Genomic DNA, 18,488 nt, shown 5'->3' with positions numbered 1-18,488 from the left:
AAGGAAATTGCAACTTCATAAGACCTGGAATCATTTTCAAAACATGATCAGACTCATTACACTGGGTTCTGTTACAGCATGCAGTCTGTGTATGCTTACTTCCTCATCAATGTCATGCTTGAGGAGAGTGGGTCCCTCAATGAAATCTAAAACTTCTTGGGTAAAAGTATATCCTCAGTTCTGCATGAGGCTAGGTGCTACTTCAATCTCATGTCCCAATATTAAACCTATGTATGATTCATTTTCTATTATATACCACAAGAGTCAATATTATATACCTAATAAGACTCAAAACCAAGCAAATTAGGAAGTTCTAATTTTCTGGAAAATCTTAAGTTTCTGGAACAGTACAATGGTCTGATAGGTAAGATTTCATGGTAGTCTAGCTGCTGAAACAAGAAGTTGCCTAGAGGTATACCTAATGTATTATTTTTTAATTGTGACAACATACATCTATTTTTAAAACCACATTATTAAATTGAGGATTCTACCATGGAATAACTCAACCCTATTGACTTCAGGACTAATGTTACCTACTTTACATGTTCTCAATTAACTGATCTTTAAAGATAAATGTCTCACACTGAGAAATTTACTCAAGATTTAAAAATACTCATACAGTGTCTGTCTGACTCCTCAAGAAGCCATGAATCACACTAATAGCAATGGCCCAGATGCAAAAAGCCTGGTTGGAAAAGCATTCTCCCCATTCTCTGATCTTGCTGCACTGTGGTTTCTTTGGGTTTCCCCTTTTACCAAACAGACCATGAGCTCATAAGGGAGGAAGAAGAGACACTCAGCCTCAAGGCTGCTGAGCTCTAGCTCCTCCAAGTAGACTGGTCATTGGCCAAATGGTAGCACAACCTGGCTTGGAGATTGACACCCAACCTTGTCTCTATACTCTCAAGTTGACCATCTTGAATACAATTTCTCAAATGACTGCTAGCATGAGAAATTCATAAGACCACAACTATAAGGAAATAAGGTAGATGCAGAGCCTAATTTTACCCTACTTAGGATATTAGTTTTATTAGATTGAATGAGATGAAGTAGGCATTGTAGGTCAAGAGCAACCACATATTGGCAATTTCACATAATTCAAGCTATACTCAGAAATACTTCAATTCTGGATTCTCTGCCTTTTTCCCCTGACTTTCTATCCTGAAGCTGGTTGAGTCCCTGCTAAGTTCCTCTAGCTTACCTGGCATCCATTCCATAAACACTTATTGACACCTTCTCTGAACCAGGACTGAGTAAACACCTGTTGATATAAGGGCAGAGGGAAGTCTGTCCTTGCCTTTGAGGAGCTCATACTCTAATGAGAATGGGAAACTTTAAAAATATATATGATCAGTTTGTGATATAAATATATTTGAAGTGTTATGGAGAATCAAGGGGCATCATACTTAGAAGTGAGGAAGTTTTCAAAAAAAAAGTTGACATTTGGATTGTACAGTCAGTCATGCAATATGTTAGGGTCTGGGGGCAGAGAAAGAGACTGGATGTTCTGGAAAAGGGCCAATAACTTGATACGGCTCAATGATAGGAGGCAGGAAGGTAACAGGAGATTGGTGTCAGATCTTAAACAAGCATGGCCATTTTCTTCCTTTATCAGGTGGGTAAGTCACAGAAATTTTTCTAATGAAGGAGGTAACATTTTTTGAAATATAATTTTGCAAAATTTAGAAAAGCTTGTTTTCTTTCTATGACTGGGGAGACTAGAAAGGAAGAATCAAGCAAAATGAGTAGGATGCATAGGCTTTAAACATTATCTTTTTTGTTTTTTCTACCTAATAAATATAGATTCACTTAAGTAACTCCAACATTATGGAAATATACAACATAGAAACCAAAAGTTTTCTGTAATATAACCTCCCAGGCCTAAAACACTGTTACTATACCAAAGTGAAATCGCCAAAGTATACCAAAGTATGCCAAAGTACTGAATATAGATTCATTTAGACTTTTATTTCAATATATAAACCACCATATTAATATAATTTTCTCCATACCAGTAAATATAGAACTACCTCATTCTTTTTAATGGCTGTGTAACATTTTATCGCATTAAGGAACTATAATTTATTGAATTCGTTTTTATTCTGTGGAAACATGAGCTGTTTTCAATTTTTCAGTATTACAAATAATTCTGGGATGAACACCGTTTTATAGAAGCCTTTGCAAACTTGTATTTCTGTAGGATACATTCTTAGAAATCCTTCGAGGAAGTGACATAAAAGTAGTCATTTTTCATTTAAATGATATTGCCAAATAACCATCATAAAGGCTGTATCAATTTCTATCCCCACGGTGTATGCAAGGCCCATTTCCCTATGGGAAGGGAGGATTTTTATAGGCAGTCTGTTCTTATCAGAGAGATTACAGAACCTTGAGACTCTTCATTCAACTCCACAAATGTCTGTAGTTCACACATCTCTCTGGTTTCTAATAAATTAACATTAATAGAAGCTCTAAGTTTTGCCCAAAAAAGTCCACATTTACGCCTATCTTTGGGCCATTCCAAGTATGCTTTCTTTTCCATAAGAGCTTTCAGCCTAGGATATCTGGTAGGAATACAGTAGAGTGGAATGGGTTCTAGCAAGATAAAAATTATGTAATCGGAATTTTCATGGAAGAGATTTTGGTGGGCAAAGTAAAGTTCATAATGGCACCACTCACTCTGGACAAAGTTGGGAGACAAAACAAAGATGGACTTACAGCTTTTCTCAATGCAGTTCATGATATTTTCAGTAATGCTCTTACCAGGATCAAAGTTTCCTTCATGAAGGCAAATCAAGTTCTCTTCTTTCTCTAGATTGGGAATTAATTCATGCTTCACCCAGGTAGAATCATGTTTATTATATGAAATAAACACATAGAACTGGACATTTCTCTTGAGTTGTTCTTGGGTTGTCTTCCTAATCCTCTGCAATGTCTGTGTCCACTGACCCAGCATCCTGAGATACCAGGGCAGATCAAAGTAGAGGCAGCAGAAGGCCATAGCTGTCCCCAGAACTAGCATGATAACCACAATGGTGACAATCAACAGAGCTGTGTTGCAAGATAATTCAGGAAGATGAACATCCTTTAACCGAGTCCCCTTTAGATTCAAAGGGTATTCACAGATATATGAATCTGACCATCCAATCATCATGCCCTGTGAATATTTTTCCAGGTGAATGAAATCTCTTAATTCACAGGTACACCGGAATGGATTTCTTCCTGCATTCAGAGTCTTAACTTCCTGACAGCTCTGGAAAAAATCCAGAGATGGGCTGAGAATTAAGTTCATTTCAATGTTCAGAATTGAGAGTTTTCTGAAATGACTGCACCCAGGAAGATCAGTTAGAAAGTTAAATGCGAGATTTAGTTCTCGCAAAGACTTCAGATGAATAATCTCTTTAGGGACAGTTTGAATTTTGTTATTATTCAGGTCAAGTATTTGAATACTTCTGGGCAAGCACCTGAAAACAGAATCAGCAAATTTGTTGGATGACAGGTTCATAGTGATCAAGGTTTCTGGCCAAAAACAATTTTCATCATTTTCATATTGTAACAGATTCTGGCTGAGATCTAAGTGCTTCAAGGATGTGTTGTTGGCAAAGAAACTCACTAAAGAAAGTGTCTCCAATTTATTGCCCTTCAAAATTAAAGTTTTCAAATGAGGCAATTGGATAGGTTGCTTAAACAGGTCATCTGTTAAGATATTATCAGCAAAATTTAAATGTTTGAATCTTGTAGGATAATTAGGAAACTGCATGTGTGGCATTTGTGCATCTGATATAGTCAGGTTTTCTATATCCATTTTGGTAAAAAGCAAGTAGACCCTTTCCTGTGGAATATAAAAAATTCTGAACTGTATGTGCTCCAATTTTATCGTTCTCATTGCAGTATTTGAGTAATCAAATGAATTATGGTCAAGATAAACCTTGCCTCCAAAAGTCACATGTTGGACTTGGAAGCATTCTACTGATGTATGCCAAACAAACTGGAAGATGAGGAGAAGGTCGTCCCAGAGTAAATCAACTTTATTAAGCAATAGAATAGATGTCTTGGAATTCGCTAAAGTAAGATTTTGTTGAGTTTCATAACTTGAAAATTGGCTTTTGCCATCTATGTTTGTCATTTCTAGTATTTTTGAAGTCTTGATTCCGTCACGCAAAAGAACCCAGAAATTTGTGTTCATTGGTAAAACAATATGAAGTTTTGTTGTGTTTAAGATGGGCAGGCTACCTTCTTCATAATAAGAAAGACTTCTTAATCCTAAGAAGACTGTATTTAGATGCAAATGAGCAATTTTCTGGAAATCTGATTTTCGTATTTTTGCCCCACTCAAACCCAGGATTTCCAAATGTGACATGTTGCCAGCCTCCTCATGGATAGGCACACTGTCAAAGTCATTGAAAGAAAGATCTAAATGTCTGAGACCTGCCAGTGAATACCAAGTTACAATCTTCAATCTGTTGTAAGACAAATCTAAATATCTTAACTCTCTGTTGAATTCAAAGGTCTTGATATCCAGCTCTTGGATTCTGTTATGGCATAGAATCAAAACTTTCAGTTTAGAAACAGAACGAAAATCTGAACTCTGAAGTTGAGAAAGGAGGTTGTAGGATAAATCCAGTGTGGTTGTGGTTGGGGTCAAGTCTGCAGGAACCTTTCTTAGGGACATGTTGGAGCAGTTGGTTGTCAATTCCCTGTCTTCTGGCGGCTTTGACACGTAGCCCAGCACTGACATAACAATACTACAAAATACATAAATACTTCTGATAAGTGTCATTGTAATTCCAAGGATTCAATCACTTGGTTCCTTCATATGAATGATGAAGATGAGTTCAAAATCCTAGAAAGATATATAATGTTAAATGGTTATGTCATTTTTTAAATCCTACAGGATTATTTTTGATGCCCAAAATTCACTATATTCACCAAGAGTTTGGAACAGAGTTCTAACCTGTATATTGAGTCTTTGACATGATCTGAGATCATGACATGATCTGAGAGTTTGGCTTACAGATTTCCAAGCCAGTTGCTGTGCATATCCCCATCACTGAGGCAAGTCAGAATTCCCAGAAGGGATATATATAATAGTTGGCAGAAGTGCCTTTCTCCCAGTTCAACTTCGGAATTTCATTGCCAGGCCATATTCAACACTCCCTTGCATCCCATTTGGATAGCCTGAAGGCTTTAAGAAAATTGAAAGTGAAAAATTTTAAGATTTTATTCTTTTAGAGAAGTTTAAGGCTCACAGAAAGATTGAGGAGAAAGTATAGAAATTTTTCCATATCCCCCCAACCCCACACCTGCATGGCCTCCCCAGTTAGCAACATCCTCCATCAGTGTGGCACACTTGTTACAATCGATGGACCTACATTGACACAGTATAATCACTCAAAGTCCACAATTGACATTATTGTTCACTCTTGGTGTTGGACATTCTATGAGTTTGGACAAACGTATAGTGGCATGCTTTCATCATTATGCATACATTCATTGCCCTAAAAATCCTCTATGCTCTGCCTATTCATCTTCCTTGTACTCCACAACCCTTTAGAACCATTGATATTTTTATTGTCTCCATAGTTTTGTCCTTTTCAGACTGTCATTTGGCTGGAAACATACAGTATATAGCTTTTTCAGATTGGCTTATTTTACTTACTAGTATGCATTTAAAGTTCCTCCATTCTTTGCATAGTTTGATAGTTTGTTTCCTTCTAGCACAGGATAGTATTCCATTATCCGGATGTACCATAGTTTGTTTATCCATTCACCTACTGAAGGACATGTTGGTTTCTTCCAAGTTTTGGCAATTATGAATACAGCAGCTATAAACATCTATGTGCAGTTTTTGTGCAAGATTTAAACTCTCAATGAAAGTACTTTTTTATTACCAAATACTATGGGCTCCTGAATTAACATCAAGGAATTGTTCCTCAACTTTTACATTTGTGGACATAGAGAGTCCTTTGAGCTAATATCTGATTTTCAACAATGCTTACCCATTCACATGGAAGGTCTAAAACAGAAATAAACAGAATGGTTCCTGTCCTTATGGTTCCATATGTCTTCAGGTTGGTGGCAACAGCAATCTGGATCACTGACAAATAAGAGAAATAATGATAAAAACTGTTTCCATTTCTTGGGGGCTTTCTACAGTGCCAAAATATATACACCATGTCTGCACAGGTACATGGGCACACACACACATAGCTTCTCAGAACAATGGGATAGCATGAACAGCAGAGAGATCTCACTACACCATATCTTCCCATGGAGTATTATATCTTTTGTTCCTCCTGCTGTTCTGTGGGAGTGACCAGCCTGAGGAAAGTGAGGGTTGGTGTGTATTGGGCACATGTATTAAGCAGGAAATACACGCATGTATTAAGCAGGAAAACTCTAACCAAGCTACTTACCTCGCCTTGGTGTTTTCCTAGTGCATGGTGTAGGAAGAAATAAAGTTTAAGAGTTTACAAATTTAATATTAGAATCTAACCACTTCTTGATAGAGACCCAGGAGGTCTTTCCTATCAACCTTGTGCCTCTTCAGTCATTTCCACCCAACAAACAGAGGAATCTTTAAAATGTACATCAGAATCTGCCCCTCTTCTAGTCCAAATCCTCCACTATTTTCTTATTTCAACTGGAGGAAAATCCTGAGTCCTTGCAACAGCTGACATCTTCAATCCATTTCTCCTACTCTAGTCTGGTCATTCCTTACACTTTCCAAGCATGCTCCCACATCAGATTTTTGAACTTGGATTTGCTGTTCTTTTTCCAAAATACACTTTCCCTAGATGACAAGTGGCATGCTCCCTCACTCCCTTCACATCTCTGCATGAAGATCACCACATCAGAGAGACTTTTTTGACCACCCTCTACAAAATATCACTCCCCACTCTCTATTCTCCTTATCTTAAACTTATGTTTCTTTTCTTTTTTTAAAAACATTTTTATGTTCATTATTTTTGAGAGACAGAGAGAGACAGAGCATGAGCAGGGGAGGGGCAGAGAGAGAGAGAGAGAGGGAGACACACAATTCAAAGCAGGCTCCAAGCTCAGAGCTATCAGCAGAGCCTGATGCGGGGCTTGAAGTTGTGAACTGCAAGATCATGACCTGAGCTGAAGTCAGATGCTTAACTGACTGAGCCACCCAGTGCCCCAAAAAGTTATTTTTCTTTCTAGCCCTTCTCACCACCTAACATGCGCTTTTATTATTTTTTTATAGACTCTCTTTCTTACCCCTTACTAGAATGTAAGCTATGTAGGAACAGAAGTTCTATCTGTTTTATTCACTGCTATAGCCCCAGTGCCCAGAAAAGTTCCCAGCAGAGTGGGTACTTAATAAATATATTGAATAATGAATATTATGAAAATCTTAGTTCTTTAATTGCCTCTGTTCTGTGTCTAAACAACTTGAAGTCTGACTCTTCTCTCAAAGTCCTCAGAATTCTGCACCCATGTTTCCTCATCTGTAAAATGCAGAAAATAGTACTCCCCTCCCAGAGTTTCAAGATAAATAAATGAGATAATATGTATGAAGGCATGGTGGGGGGACAAAACAGGCAGAACTCATACAAGAGGACACCTGGAATATTACCTCATGCTCATCTAGATTTTTCTTTCTCTAGAACCTGCCTAAGTTTGTCGTTGTTGTTTAGAAATTCTAGAAAATGTGGACATTTCCCAAAATAACTTAAAAATGCAATACTTTATAAAACTATTTTGTAGAATATAGAAAAATGGATACAGAAATGTTTGACCATCTTGTGACATGACTGTGAAGAGAAAACTTTGATTTTGATATTCCTTGTCCATTGTGTGCTCAGGGGAAGAAAGCACAAAAGACACTGGGTGGGGAATGGGGTTGGGAAGATGGTAACCTGGAACTGGCCTGGGGTTTTCACCTTTCCACTGAGAATATTCTTCCAATTTATCCCAGGTAGCCTTTTCTTGGTCACTCCTTTTTATATGACACTTAATATAGCATCCAATGATCAATATAAGAACAAACCACGAACGTAAAAAAAGAGCCCCTATAATACAACTTTATGTTCATGATAATTTTCCAGATTTTAAAAATATGGGAAAATAAATTTGTTACCAGTACCATAACATTAATCCATTACCCACCTTTAGGATGACCTTAGTAACTTGTCCTGGGTGATGAATCCATACATTTATATCTATTCAAGGCAGATAGCATCTCCACTCCATACTGACTCTGTCATGCAAATGAGGCAGTGGCCACTTGATGTCTTTTTAATAACAACCACTAACATTCATTGAGCTATGTAATACTAATTTTATATAGCTTGATCCTTACAACAACAGCCTTACAGGGTCAGTGCTACCGCAGTTCACCTTTCACAGATATGGAAGGTGGTGCTTAGAGAGGTCATATGACTGCCTCAGAGTCACAAAGTTAATAGATGGTGAGTCCAGTGCCTGGTGTCTTAGCCCCTCAGCTACCTTGTCTCTCTAGGGTGAGTCAAGGCAAATTTGTTTTCAAAATATCTTGTAATAACCTAATAACAAAATTGTATCTCACTAAGTCATACTGATTCTTTAAACTTTCCCATCATAGAGTCCAAGGAACCTAATGAGTAAGTCTGCAAATGCCACACAGTTTAGGTTTTATATCAATTACTTATAAGGACTGACATGGACTGAACCATTTTGTTGAGCCCTATCTTGTTTAAGCCACTATATTTTGTTACAGCAGCCAACCTATGTCCTAACTACATACTGTTACATTTAGAATAAAACCCAAACACCTGAAATTGGTTTATAACACCCTCCATGAGCTGCTCTTGCTTCTTTCTAGGATCTCTCTTCATACCACCCTTCTCCTGGCCCTCTACACTCCAGTCATACTGTCCTTCTTTTTGCTCCCTGGCCACAACTATACTCACTCTGACCTTAGGACTTTGCACTGGATTTCCCGCCCCCCTCTCCCTTGGGTTACTCTTTCCCAACCCTTCCTTGGCTGGATCTCTCTTCTCATTTAGATCTTGGATTAAAAAGTTTATATCCTAAGGGCGCCTGGGTGGCTTAGTTGGTTGAGCGTCCGACTTTGGCTCAGGTCATGATCTCACGGTCTGTGGGTTTGAGCCCCGCGTCAGGCTCCGTGCTGACAGCTCAGAGCCTGGAGCCTGCTTCGAATTCTGTGTCTCCCTCTCTCTCTGCCCCTCTGCTGCTCACACTCTGTCTCTCTCTCATCAATAAAAAAATTTTTGAAAAAAAAAGTTTATCTTCTCTAAGAGTCCTGACTTGACCACCTACCTAATCTAAAGTGGCCAGACTTGCTATTAGTTCATATCACCTTATTTTATTTCTCTTCAAAGCAGAGCACTTGTTTATTGACTGTCTCTTCCACGTCTTATACCCATGAGAGAAGAAAGGAGCTGATGAGCTTTTTCACTTCTGTATCCCCACCTAATAGAATAGTGCACAAAGCACATGCTCAGTAAATACTTTTTAAATCTATCTATGAATGAGGGGTGCCTAGCTGGCTCAGTTGTTGAAGTGTGTGACTCTTGATCTCAGGGTTGTGAGTTCGAGCTCCACGTTGGGTGTAGAGATTACTTTGAAAAATAAAGTCTTTTAAAATAAATAAATAAATTCAATTCTGTATCTCTTAGCACATGATGGCACATAATATGTTCTCAAAAATGTGTGTTGAATGAATGAATTGTGTTGTGAATTCCTGATATGGTGTAGTACATGATGGTCAGATCATGAGTTTGGTGTTGGGGACTGATAGATTTGTGTTCAAGTCCTATCTTGGTCATTTACTGCCTGTGTTAACTTAGACTATTTATTTAACTGCTGAAAGGTTCAATTTTTCATCTATAAAATAAATTTTGTGCAGAGGCACAAAAGAGATCATGTATATAAATCACTGTTACCATGTGTGGCTTATTCAAATGGTAGCAGTTATCTAGGCCAAGGGTAGGGTGATTTCAGACACAAATTTTAAGGAGTGTCAAGAAATTCAAGAATCAAGATAAACAATGTTTTAATGGAATATTTTAAAATTAATTTTAACATAAAAATTCACAATGAACAAAATATCAAAATTTTTCATGAAGACAGGATCAGTATTACTGAATTTTGCTTTTGTCTCAGGATCCAATGTGGCTTGGCAAGACACTGACAATTATAGTCATTAAACTCAAAAAAGTGTTTTTAACATCATCATCTCACAGAGTAATTAAATTGGTAGCAACTAACTTAAAGCCCCTGGGTTCGGAGGCTATGGCCCTTGAAAAATGTGACAATATCTAACCTAGTTGCTACTTCTAGAATCCCCTGAAAGGAGGTGTCATGATCTCTATACATTACTCACTTCTTCTCCCTACCCAATACCACAACCTCATTTGTAATTTATTCTAAAGAAGGGAGAGGAACTAACTCTTTTGAACTTTCCTTAATGTAAGAAAATAAAAAGGTCCTATCTCTCAGTCAATGCATGTGCACTATGGCATTTCATTACAACATTTTAAAAAGTATAACATAAATTTTTTATGAAAGATGCATTCAATATGTATTGCATATTTTTATCATACTCCTCCTACTATTACTACTCTGCTGAAAATAGGTAAAAAAGAGAATGACTTTTTAATAGCTTATGATTTAAAAATCCAAATCAAAAGACACTATGAAATGACTGTTAGTGATTTATCAAAGAATACTTAACCATCTAACTTTTCTTTTCCCAGTGGTGCAAAAAAGTAGAGAAAGGGTTAAAACCTATAGCATGTTGTACAATCTTTGCAACATAAGAAAGAGCAAGAATGACATTTTTTGGGTGTCACCTATGTGCCTGGCATAGAACTAAATGTTTTCCATTCACTATCTTGTTCGATCCCTTCAATAACTTAACAAAATGGTGGCCTTTTTTAAAAAGGTTTTTTTTAATGTTTGTTTATTTTTGAGAGACAGCACGTGCGCGTACATGAGCAGGCGAGGGGGAGAGAGAGAGAGAGAGAGAGAGAGAGAGAGAGAGAGAGAGGAGAGAGAGACACAGAATCTGAAGCAGGCTGCAGGTTCTGAACTGTCAGCACAGAGCCTGACACGGGGCTCGAACTCACGGACCACAGGATCATGACCTGAGCCGAAGTTGGACGCTTTCCCGACTGAGCCACCCAGGCACCCCAAATGGTGGCCATTTTTATCCCTATTTCACAAATGGAGAAGCCAAAACTCAGAGGTTAAGTAACTTACCCAAAGTGACTCAGTGAATAAGTCACAGAGTATGGATGTGAACCCAGACCTATCTAGTCCCTTCCGGCACACAAACTGAAGGCTTTTCAAACTGTGAAATGAAGTTTTTTAGGATGTGATTACCAATGTTGATTCCATTCTCAGCGGTAGCTGTTATGGTGGCTTCTTCCTCCCTTCCCACCCCGTGCGCCTTTCTCTGAAGTGGCATGCAGCTACTAGGGGTCACTCTGCTAGGTATCACAAAGCTCAAGAGACTTTGTCTACATCCATTCCTAAATTATGAACTCATGAGAACTGAAATAAAACTTAGACCGTACACAGAACTTCAATTCATCACTCAGTATAGGTGGTCTGTGGTAAAGCTCTTCTAGGAATCAGGTGCTTAGGTGCTATTAATCATCCTGTACTCTCTAGTGGCCACATGGCCATCTTCAGCCACCGTGGACTTTTGCAGGAAACTGAACAAGATATCTACATTGTACAAAATCTATTAGATGGGCTCCTACTTTTTGACATAAAACACAAATGCAGAACTTTAGTAAAGGAGCAACAAATATGCTTTAAATAGCCAAAGCAGATGATATTAACGTGTACTACAGGAAAATAAAAGCTGGAGAAACCTCACCACAAGGATGGGATCATCCATTCTGAGTAGAAGAACTGACCAGGTTTAATCAGCGACCAGTGAAAGAAAATCCAAACCCTCAAGCACCTACAAGACAGTTCAAGTCCTTAGATCAGTAGCCCCAACATCACTCATTAATTGTTAATCTTTAGATGAATATAGGCAAAATAATAAATACTAAAAATCTGAGTAAGGCTACTTTCCTCCCATGTACATGTGTTCGAATGATCTCTTCTTTAGAAAAGACCCATCCCACCCTTATTTCTTTCTCATGAGTGTTAGAGCAAACAAGGCTAATAGTTCTTACCCCCTGGCTTGCAGCGACTCTAGCAAAGCTGCAGGTGTGGATGATTTGTTGGCTGGACCAGAACTGGCTGCAGGAGTGCTCGAATCAAGCTTTTCAGTGAAGCTTAAGCTCCTTTGCCCCCTACTGCATGTTAGTGGCATTACACGTTGCATGAATTTATTACAATCTTCAAGCACTTTTTTAAAAAATGGCAGTAAAATACACATACATAACATTTACTATTTTAACCATTTTAAAAGTTTCTTTATTTGGAGAGAGAGAGAGCAAGCACAAGTGGGAGAGGAACAGAGAGAGAGGGAGAGAAAGAGTCCCACGTAGGTACTGCACTGTCAGAGCAGAGCGCAATGCAGAGCTCAAACTCTCGAACTGTGAGATCACCACCTGAGCCAAAATCAAGAGTCAGATGCCCAACCGACTGAGTCACCCTGACTCTCCTAACCATTAAAAAAATTTTTTTCTTAAGATTTATTTATTTTTGAGACACAGAGAGACAGATCATGAGCAGGGGAGGGGAAGAGAGAGAGAGGGAGACACAGAATCTGAAATAGGCTCCAGGCCATCAGCACAGAGCCCCACTCAGGGCTCGAACTCACAAATCGTGAGATCGTGACCTGAGCCAAAGTCAGACGCTTAACTGACTGAGCCACCCAGGTGCCCCCACCCCTAACCATTTTTAAGTGTGGTGCAATCAACTACATCCATATGGTTGTGCAACCATCACACTGTCTATCTGTAGATCTTCTCATCTTCCCAACCAGAAGCTCTAGACCATTAAACAATAACTCCACATTCCCCTTCCTCTCTACCCGTGGGGTCCACTATTACATTCTCTGTAGGAATTTGACTACCTTAGGCACCTCATATGAGTGGAATCATGCAATGTTTGTGCTTTTGTGACTGGCTTATTTAGTGTGTAATGTTTTCGAGGTTCTTCCATGTTGTAATGTGTCTCAGAATTTCCTTCTCTCTCTCTCTCTCTCTCTCTCTCTCTCTCTCTGTCTGTCTGTCTTCTAATAACTGAGCCACCTCAAAACTCACTGGTAATGCTAGAAGCATTGTACACTCATCATCTCAGCCCTCCTGCCTCAAATCTGGCCACAGTTGCGTGACTACCTGGTGTAACTGTCACAGTCTTTAAAGGGTGATTGCCCAATTAAACTTATTGTTGACTCCTTATCTAACCTTTTAAGAGGGCACATCTCTACAGCTTCCTGAGACTTCATTCTCTGGTTGGGGTGGCAAGGTGGAAATTATTCCAGTCTGTTCTCTGAAATCTCACCTCCCTTGATGAGAGTTCTTTGGGGCCCAGTTACCCTTTCTGGTCTAGTAATAACTAAAACAAACAAAAAAACCAAAAAGGTTTCTAATACTTTCGTTGAAAACAGTGAGGTCCACACATATCTCATTTCACCTTTCATATTGGACTAGTCTGGTCTCCATGATCAAAACCTGTTCTTCAAGAAATCCTTCTCACTACATAGCAGTGGTGGTAAGGCTCAGTGATGTACCCTCCATTGTCATTCTGGTTCCTTTATGTATCTTTCTTTCTCTAACTGCTCTCACTCTGACTTCAAGATCGAAAGTTTTGTTAAAGAAAAAATTATTCCTAACTCTTGTTAAAGAATGGTAAGGCAGGACTCTGTTCTTCCCTGTTGTAGTATATATTAGAATTGTTTTCTTTAAAGCTGAGTAATATTTTATTTTGTGTATATACCATATTTCTTCATCCACTCATCCATCAATGGATATTTGGGTTGTTTCACCTTTTGGCTATTGTGAATAATATTCCTATGAACATGGGGGTTCAAGTCCCTGCTTCCAATTCTATTGGGTTTATACCTAGAAGTGGAATTGCTGGATCATATGGCAATTTTTGGTTTAATTTTTTCCAGAACTGCCATATTGTTTCCCAAAGCATTTTAGAGCAATTTGAAGGTTCCTTCCTGCAAAGTTCAGATCAGGGCACCTGGGTGGCTCAGTCGGTTAAGTATCTGACTCTTGATTTCGGCTCAGGTCATGATCTCGTGGTTGTGAGATCAAGCCCCTCCTTGGACTCCACACTGACATTGTAGAGCCTGCTTGGGATTCTCCCTCTCTCTCTCTCTCTCTCTCTCTCTGCCCCTCCCCCATTTGCATGTGCTCTCTCTCTCTGTCAAAATAAATAAATAAACTTCAAAAAAAAAACTCTTGTTCTAAGAATGTACTCCCTTCCCAATTTCATATATACATAAACCTATTATAATCATTCATTTTTTAATTGGCCATTCCTCTTGTGGACAATCCATTTGGAAGTTTTTATCTTCACTAGTGATATCCAGCAGTGTCACCTAAATATTTAGTGTAAATAAAATCTTAAAAATGAGATTTTTTTTTAAACAATAATATTGGTGGGGGATGCTTGGGTGGCTCAGTTGGTTAAGCATCCAACTACTCTTGATTTTGGCTTAGGTCATGATCTCATGGTCATGGGATCAAGCCCTGCATCAGGCTCTGCTCTGGGCATGGAGCCTGCTTAAGAGTCTCTCTCTCTCCCTCTGCCCCTGTCCCTGACTTGTGCTCTCTCTCTCTAAAAAAAAAAATAAAAACAAAAGCAAAATAATAACATTGGGGTTTTTCATAAAAAAATGTAATGCATGTATTTCTGCACATACTTTAGGAGGAAACCATACAATAAATAACAGCATAGAGAAAAACAACAACAGAAAATGAACAGTCTACTGCACACTAAACATATGCAAACATGTCTATAAAAATAGGTAACTGGAGGCACACCCATTAGGAGTGTGGGGAGGGAATTCCTAGTTTGTTGGATGAACTAAGCTCTAAAATCTCTTTCATTTCAGAAGTTCTCAAACCACTATCATCAGGACACTCACATTCTATTGTGGTCCTCTTATGGAAAAAATTACTTATATATTTTTTTGCTGTCCAAAGACATATTCTTCCTTTTTCAGAGCTCAAAATGTTTAAACACTTTGCCCTGCCGGTGAATGGAATTTCTTTTACTTATTTTTTAAAGTTTGTTTATTTTGAGAGGGGGGAGGGGTAAAGAGAGAGAATCCCACAGAGACTCCATGCTGTGAGTGCAGAGCCTGATATCAGGTTCTATCTCACTAACCATGAGATCATGACCTGAGCTGAAATCAAGAGTCAGACACTTAACTGACTGAGCCACCTGGTGCCCCTTCTTTACTTATTTTTTAATTTACTTATCAAAAACAAGTGGAGCCCAGTTAAACAGTAGTATTCTGGGGTCACCTGAGTGGCTCAGTCCGTTAAGCATCCAATTCTTGATCTCAGCTCAGGTCATGATCACACAGTTGGTAAGATCGAGCCCCACATCAGGCTCTGTGCTGATAGCACGGAATCTGCTTGGGATTTTCTCTCTCCCTGTCTCTTTGCCCCTCTTCTGCTTGTACTCTGTCTCTCTCAAAATAAATACATATTTTTTTAAAGCGGTATTCTGTGTCATTATCACCATCATCATCATCATGATAGCTTGATTTACTTTTCTAAAGTAAATACAGGAAGTATTATAGGAAGTATTACATACAAGATATTGGCTAATCCTCACCAGAAACTCCATAAAACTTGCGTATAATTCCCATTTGACAGATGATGAAACTAGTCCAGAGAGAATAAGAAACTTGCCCTAGGTAATCATCCAGTAAGAAATGGAGTCAAGATTCAAAACTGAGCCTGTCTGAGTCAAAGGCCACAGTGTTTTCACTATTCCAGGTGCCCAAAAGTTTATGTACTACTCTCTCTGCCTTCATCTGGAATTTCTAAATATTTAAATCCTTATTTACACTTAGCAGTAGTAACAGTAAGCTCAAAACCATATTCACTGATAATTTGGGGGTATAATTTTTTTTATTCTCTTCAAAAATCTTTCCCCTTTATCTGTCCCTTTTTCCCCCTCTTCTCTTACTCTGAGCTTCAGAGATATCTGCCATGGTAACACCTCCGTACACACATACAAACACATACACTCTCTCTTTCGCATAATTTTCCCCTCTTAAGATATCCTTCATATATAAGTTTCAGTGAACAGAGAACCCTTTGTTACCTTAGGTGGTTGGAGGTTTATTTTAAAGATACTCCAGAAGTAAGGAAGGCTACCAGATCTCACAGAGAACTTAAAAAAAAAAAAAAAAAATGGCTGCCACAGTAGCCCTGGTTGGACCCTCTTACTGTATCCTCCAAAGTGGGCAAAGGCTGTTCTCTACTCTAGTAATGAGTCAACTTCTCTTTGACTCTTCCTCTTTCTTAATCTGCTCCTCTTTCTATTGCCAGCTTCTCTTTATTGCTGCCTTTGCTTCTATTTCTTACTACAGCCTGTTCTTAGTGTTATAGCTTATGGGCAGGACAGAGGCTCATAATGAGGGTACTTCCCAAAGGTAAGAAATCTTATTGAATCTTTGTATCCAAGGAGCTCCAAAATGGAGTACCTCTATTTGGCAGAGGACCCATATCTGATAGTATACTGGCCTATTTTACATCTTGCCTTTGACAAGGCCTAGGTCCCTGATCTGGGCAGGTAGGAAAGTCCTGTATTTCAAGGCTTCCAGCTGGTGGAAGGAAGAGACTGGGGTTGCTTAAAGTCACCGCAGGCTAGCTCATAGTCTAGTACTGAGTATGTGTTGAGTAAAGTTCCTCTAGTTTAGTTATAAATATCAGTAAGAGAAAATAGTGACACAGTGTATTTTTTCTGAATTAATATTTCTCAAAAATAAAAGGTAACAAAATTCTCACATGGTTAGGAAATTCTAATACTTTATCATTCATTTACTATACTTGACAAGTATAAGGAAGGGAAAAAATTTTTGTTTGAACAAATAAATTGAATGGTCCTAAATATGTAATGGAAACCTAAAGAAAGACTTTGCAGAGATTTGGTAAATACTTCATGATCAACGAGTAGAGCAGCACTGTCCAATAGAATATAGATGATGAAAGCCACACAAGTAACTTTAAGTTACCTAGTAACTATATTTATTTTATTTTATTTTATTTTATTTTATTTTGTTTAATGTTTATTTATTTTTGAGAGAGAGAGACACAGTGTGTGCAGGGGAGGGGCAGAGAGAGAGGGAGACCACAGAATCCAAAGCAGCCTCCAGGCTTCATGCTGTCAGCCCAGAGCCGGATATGGGGCTCCAACCTACAAACTATGAGATCATGACCTGAGCTGAAGACTGATGCTTACCTGACTAAGCCACCCAGGTGCTCTTCTAGTAACTACATTTAAAGAGACAAAAAGAAACAGGTTAAGTTAGTTTCAATATATACTGAATCAATTGATATATTGTATCAAAATATTAACATATAGTCAATATAAAAACTATTAAGATATTTCTTTTTTTTTTTCATACAGCATGTTAGAAGTCTGCTACGTGTTTTACATTTCTACCACAATTCAACTCAGACTTGTCACATTTCAAGCACTTGACAGCCAAATATGGCTAGTGGTTACCATATTGAACAAATAGGGCTAGAGCCTTAAGCTAATTAATGACCATCCTATAATTAGCCAACAAACTGGAACTCCTGTTCACCCACAGAATTTTCCCCACTAATGCAAAATATTGATATTTCTCATTTCCTCACCTCTTCTAATTCCAACTCCTGCTCCCTTTCTCAAATAATCCTATTCACTCTTCAAATGACCCTATTGTAGAAACATCTATCTGGACCTGTGTCCTCAGAAATTACCCCAAAGGCATTAGGGATAAGCCTATGTATACATATACATATACATATTAGAGGTAGAATGGGGGAAAGAAGAGGGAAGATAAGCAAATAAGAAAGATTAAAGAAGGAAAGAGAGGGGCATCTGGGTGGCTTAGTTGGTTAAGCATCCAGCTTTGGCTCAGGTCATGAGCTCACGGTTCATGGTTTCAGGCCCCATGTCAAGCTCTGTGCTGACAGCGTGGAACCTGGAGCCTGATTCAGATTCTGTGTCTCCCTCTCTTTCTGCTCCTCCCCCACTCATACTACTGTCCCTCACTCTCTCTCTCTCTCTCTCTCTCTCTCTCTCAAAAATAAATAAGCTTTTAAAAAAAATTTTAAAAAGGAAAGAGAGAAAATGGAAGGCTTTTAAAAGCAGAAAAGGTAGCAAATCTAAAGGAGAAAACAAAAACATAGGGGAAAGAACAGGGGACAACAAAATGGAGAAAATCAGGATGAAGACAAGGGACAGGATAGGAATGGAGATCAAAAATAAGTGGTGGGGGGAATAAAATTTATAGGCTAAAGAAGGGAACGGCAAAGGGAAAAAAAGTAGAGAAGGAAAGGAGGGAAGTCTGGATTTCTCATCCAGGTGCC

General features: G+C 38.5%; 1 protein-coding gene across 4 annotated transcripts; it reads right to left on the bottom strand.

Moving 5' to 3' along the window:
* Window positions 1-543: 543 nt before the first annotated feature.
* On the bottom strand, window positions 544-17,960 carry TLR10 (toll like receptor 10). 4 transcript variants are annotated; one of them, XM_042984723.1, is made up of 5 exons: window positions 17,371-17,960; window positions 11,855-11,941; window positions 6,000-6,097; window positions 4,955-5,185; window positions 544-4,843 (listed from the first exon to the last, which is right to left on the bottom strand). In XM_042984723.1, exon 5 carries the CDS (start codon window positions 4,778-4,780, stop codon window positions 2,351-2,353), a length of 2,430 nt encoding a protein of 809 aa, XP_042840657.1. In that variant the 5' UTR covers window positions 4,781-4,843; window positions 4,955-5,185; window positions 6,000-6,097; window positions 11,855-11,941; window positions 17,371-17,960; the 3' UTR covers window positions 544-2,350. The 4 variants fall into 4 exon arrangements, with proteins under 4 accessions (XP_042840657.1, XP_007098922.2, XP_042840658.1 ...); XM_007098860.3 differs by lacking the exon at window positions 17,371-17,960 and adding an exon at window positions 12,162-12,373; XM_042984724.1 differs by lacking the exons at window positions 11,855-11,941; window positions 17,371-17,960 and adding an exon at window positions 12,162-12,373.
* Between the last annotated feature and the right edge of the window lie 528 nt (window positions 17,961-18,488).

Source organism: Panthera tigris, chromosome B1 (assembly GCF_018350195.1).
Source record: "Panthera tigris isolate Pti1 chromosome B1, P.tigris_Pti1_mat1.1, whole genome shotgun sequence".
In the NCBI taxonomy this organism is placed as follows: Eukaryota; Metazoa; Chordata; class Mammalia; order Carnivora; family Felidae; genus Panthera; species Panthera tigris.
This window is presented reverse-complemented; position numbering and strand designations above follow the sequence as displayed.

Coding starts and splice junctions, on each gene's coding strand:
- TLR10 (XM_042984723.1), bottom strand. CDS start 4,780: ATGACACTTATCAGAAGTATTTATGTATTTTGTAGTATTGTTATGTCA.